The sequence below is a fragment of the Echiichthys vipera genome (genome assembly GCF_963691815.1).
Source record: "Echiichthys vipera genome assembly, chromosome: X".
Taxonomy (NCBI): Eukaryota; Metazoa; Chordata; class Actinopteri; order Perciformes; family Trachinidae; genus Echiichthys; species Echiichthys vipera.
Genome location: NC_139825.1, coordinates 43,830,594 through 43,835,110, shown reverse-complemented (window position 1 = coordinate 43,835,110; position 4,517 = coordinate 43,830,594). Strand labels below are relative to the sequence as shown.

At 48.6% G+C, this 4,517-nt stretch overlaps 1 protein-coding gene across 2 annotated transcripts in view; it reads left to right on the top strand.

The window, feature by feature from the left end:
- il17rd (interleukin 17 receptor D) overlaps positions 1-4,517 on the top strand; it is a 49,137-nt gene that overhangs the window by 29,635 nt on the left and 14,985 nt on the right. For both annotated transcript variants that reach the window (XM_083938661.1, XM_083938660.1), the window contains one exon: positions 3,124-3,242. In XM_083938661.1, the coding sequence (XP_083794787.1) occupies positions 3,124-3,242 (119 nt within the window). The remainder of the gene's footprint in view (positions 1-3,123; positions 3,243-4,517) is intronic.

Here is a 4,517-nt window from a genome sequence, read left to right as displayed (position 1 = left end):
AAGGAAACAAAGAGAGGAGACGAGAGGGACAGAGGAAAGGAAACAAAGAGAGGAGACGTGAGGGACAGAGGAAAGGAAACAAAGAGAGGAGACGTGAGGGACAGAGGAAAGGAAACAAAGAGAGGAGACGAGAGGGACAGAGGAAAGGAAACAAAGAGAGGAGACGTGAGGGACAGAGGAAAGGAAACAAAGAGAGGGGACGAGAGGGACAGAGGAAAGGAAACAAAGAGAGGAGACGAGAGGGACAGAGGAAAGGAAACAAAGAGAGGAGACGTGAGGGACAGAGGAAAGGAAACAAAGAGAGGGGACGAGAGGGACAGAGGAAAGGAAACAAAGAGAGGAGACGAGAGGGACAGAGGAAAGGAAACAAAGAGAGGAGACGTGAGGGACAGAGGAAAGGAAACAAAGAGAGGAGACGTGAGGGACAGAGGAAAGGAAACAAAGAGAGGAGACGTGAGGGACAGAGGAAAGGAAACAAAGAGAGGAGACGAGAGGGACAGAGGAAAGGAAACAAAGAGAGGAGACGAGAGGGACAGAGGAAAGGAAACAAAGAGAGGAGACGAGAGGGACAGAGGAAAGGAAACAAAGAGAGGAGATGTGAGGGACAGAGGAAAGGAAACAAAGATAGGAGACGAGAGGGACAGAGGAAAGGAAACAAAGAGAGGAGACGTGAGGGACAGAGGAAAGGAAACAAAGAGAGGAGACGTGAGGGACAGAGGAAAGGAAACAAAGAGAGGAGACGTGAGGGACAGAGGAAAGGAAACAAAGAGAGGAGACGTGAGGGACAGAGGAAAGGAAACAAAGAGAGGAGACGTGAGGGACAGAGGAAAGGAAACAAAGAAAGGAGACGAGAGGGACAGAGGAAAGGAAACAAAGAGAGGAGACGAGAGGGACAGAGGAAAGGAAACAAAGAGAGGAGACGAGAGGGACAGAGGAAAGGAAACAAAGAGAGGAGACGTGAGGGACAGAGGAAAGGAAACAAAGAGAGGAGACGAGAGGGACAGAGGAAAGGAAACAAAGAGAGGAGACGTGAGGGACAGAGGAAAGGAAACAAAGAGGAGACGAGAGGGACAGAGGAAAGGAAACAAAGAGAGGAGACGAGAGGGACAGAGGAAAGGACACAAAGAGAGGAGACGAGAGGGACAGAGGAAAGGAAACAAAGAAAGGAGACGTGAGGGACAGAGGAAAGGAAACAAAGAGAGGAGACGAGAGGGACAGAGGAAAGGAAACAAAGAGAGGAGACGTGAGGGACAGAGGAAAGGAAACAAAGAGAGGAGACGAGAGGGACAGAGGAAAGGAAACAAAGAGAGGAGACGAGAGGGACAGAGGAAAGGAAACAAAGAGAGGAGACGAGAGAGACAGAGGAAAGGAAACAAAGAGAGGAGACGAGAGGGACAGAGGAAAGGAAACAAAGAGAGGAGACGAGAGGGACAGAGGAAAGGAAACAAAGAGAGGAGACGAGAGGGACAGAGGAAAGGAAACAAAGAGAGGAGATGTGAGGGACAGAGGAAAGGAAACAAAGAGAGGAGACGAGAGGGACAGAGAAAAAAGGAAACAAAGAGAGGAGATGTGAGGGACAGAGGAAAGGAAACAAAGAGAGGAGACGAGAGGGACAGAGGAAAGGAAACAAAGAGAGGAGATGTGAGGGACAGAGGAAAGGAAACAAAGATAGGAGACGTGAGGGACAGAGGAAAGGAAACAAAGAGAGGAGACGAGAGGGACAGAGGAAAGGAAACAAAGAGAGGAGACGAGAGGGACAGAGGAAAGGAAACAAAGAGAGGAGACGAGAGGGGCAGAGGAAAGGAAACAAAGAGAGGAGACGTGAGGGACAGAGGAAAGGAAACAAAGAGAGGAGACGAGAGGGACAGAGGAAAGGAAACAAAGAGAGGAGACGTGAGGGACAGAGGAAAGGAAACAAAGAGAGGAGACGAGAGGGACAGAGGAAAGGAAACAAAGAGAGGAGACGAGAGGGACAGAGGAAAGGAAACAAAGAGAGGAGACGAGAGGGACAGAGGAAAGGAAACAAAGAGAGGAGACGAGAGGGACAGAGGAAAGGAAACAAGGGGAATGAAGGGAAGGAAGGGTGGAGAGGAGAAGAGGAAAGCAAATGAACAAGGAGAGGAGATTTGAGAGAAGGAAAGGACAAGAAAGGAAACAAAGAGGAGAGGAAACGAGGAGAGGACAGGTGGAGATAAGAGGAAATAAAGAGGGGGAGAAGAGGAAGATAAGGAAAGGAAATAAAAGGAAAGCAAGAATGGAAATTAAGAGAGGAGTAGAGGGAAGGAAACAAGAGGAGGAGAACTGGGATGGAAGAAGGGAGGAAAGGAAACTAGGGGAGGACACTAGGACAGGTGGACATGAGGGGAGGAAAAGGAGCAGAAAAGAGGAAATGATGAGGGGATAGATAGAGAGAGATGGATGGATGGATGAAGGGAGGGAGGGAGGGATGATGGATGGAGGGAGGGATGGATGGATAGATATAGATAGATGGATGGAGGGAGGGATGATGGATGGATGGATGGATAGATAGATAGATAGATGGATGGATGGATGGATGGATGGATGGATATATAGATAGATAGATAGATAGATGGAAGGATGATGGATGGAGGGAGGGATGGATGGATAGATATAGATAGATGGATGGAGGGAGGGATGATGGATGGATGGATGGATGGATAGATAGATAGATAGATAGATAGATGGGTGGGTGGGTGGATGGATGGATGGATGGATGGATGGATGGATGGATGGATAGATAGATAGATGGGTGGGTGGATGGATGGATGGATGGATGGATGGATGGATGGATGGATGGATGGATGGATGGATGGATGGATGGATAGATTGACAGATAGGTAGGTAGATAGATTGACAGATAGGTAGGTAGATAGATTGACAGATAGGTAGGTAGATAGATTGACAGATAGGTAGGTAGATAGATAGATAGATGGATAGATAGAGAGATGGATAGGTAGATAGATAGATGGATAGATAGATAGATACGTAGATGGATAGATGGATAGATAGATGGATAGATAGATACTGTCGCAGAATGAAGGGATGAGTAAAGGATGGTGGTTGGAGGACGGTGAAGCTTAACTTGTTGTTGTGTCTCTTCAGGGATCGAACACATCAAAGGCTTCAGAGTTTATCTGGAGGACAAGAACCCAGAAGGGAAACAGTGTCAACACCTCATCCTCAAAGACCCGCGGCAGCTCAACTGCTCCCACAAGAACACGGTAACGACGACGCCGCACACGGGCCAATCACACGGAGGGAGGGAGGGAGGGAGGAGGCAGCTGCTTGATGTTGTTGTTGTTTACAAGTGTTGACTACAGTTTGTTTTTTCAGTTCCAAGACTTTTCAGTGATGTTTAAAATGACTGATTCAAAGTCGTCAACCCTCCATTATTAATATTATCTTTGAGCACAAATTCAATCATACACATTTATGAAACAACCTTTAATATTTCCTTCTTTCACATGAAGAATAAGGGCGCACTCACACTGTTCTTCTGCACCGTGCCCCTTGAGAGCGTGATCACACTGTCCTTTTGGCCGCGGCCAAAACCGGTTTTTCAGCTAAAGTCTAGTACCTTTAAGTCGTGTGAGCGCACCGGCTCCGCGCTCTACTGGGGACAGCTGGGCCGCCACGGCCCGCTTGAAAGAGGTGGGCTTTAGCGGAGCCGTTTGCACATGTACGAGCACGAGCGTGCGCACGTGTACGAGCACGAGCACGAGCCCTACGGCAGTAGCGTTATGTCCGCCTGTTCGGACATGTAAATAGAAGGACGGACCATGCGCAGACATTTAACAACAACAACAATGGTGGTGAAAGGTTCACGTTGTGTTTACTGCAGATTTGGTCGGATGAAAATATTCAAAAACAGTCGACAAGACGCACAAAAACTCTGAGGTCTATGGAAAGATTTGTAAACAAAGCCACACACACGCGATCAATGCGTGTGACGTGTTACGGCGTGATGGCGTATGGACAGCAAGAAGCATTGGCCGTGGCCCTGGCAGTGTGAGTACAAACGGGGCTGGGGCGCGGGGGGGAGAGGGAGGGGGGACAAGTACCATAAAGCCCGGGTCGTGGTCCGGGAGGATAGTGTGATCACGCCCTTAGTGTACTTGTCCCCCCTCCAGGCCCGTTTGTACTCACACTACCTGGGCCTCGCGCAAATGCTTCTTGCTGTCCATACGTCATCACGCCGTAACACGTCACACGCATTGATGACGTCATCGCGATGCGTGGCTTTGTTTACAAATCTTTCCGTAGACCTCTGAGTTTTTGTGCGTCTTGTCGACTGTTTTTGAATCTTTTCATCGACCAAATCTGCAGTAAACACTCCACCTCCGCATCACACCAACGTGAACCTTTCACCGCCATTGTTTTAAATGTCCGCGCATGGTCCCTCCTTCTATTTTCTATGTCCCAACAGGCGTAAAGAAAATTACACCAGAACCGCCGTAGGCCTCGTGCTCGTGCTCGTAGATGTGTGCACGTGCTTT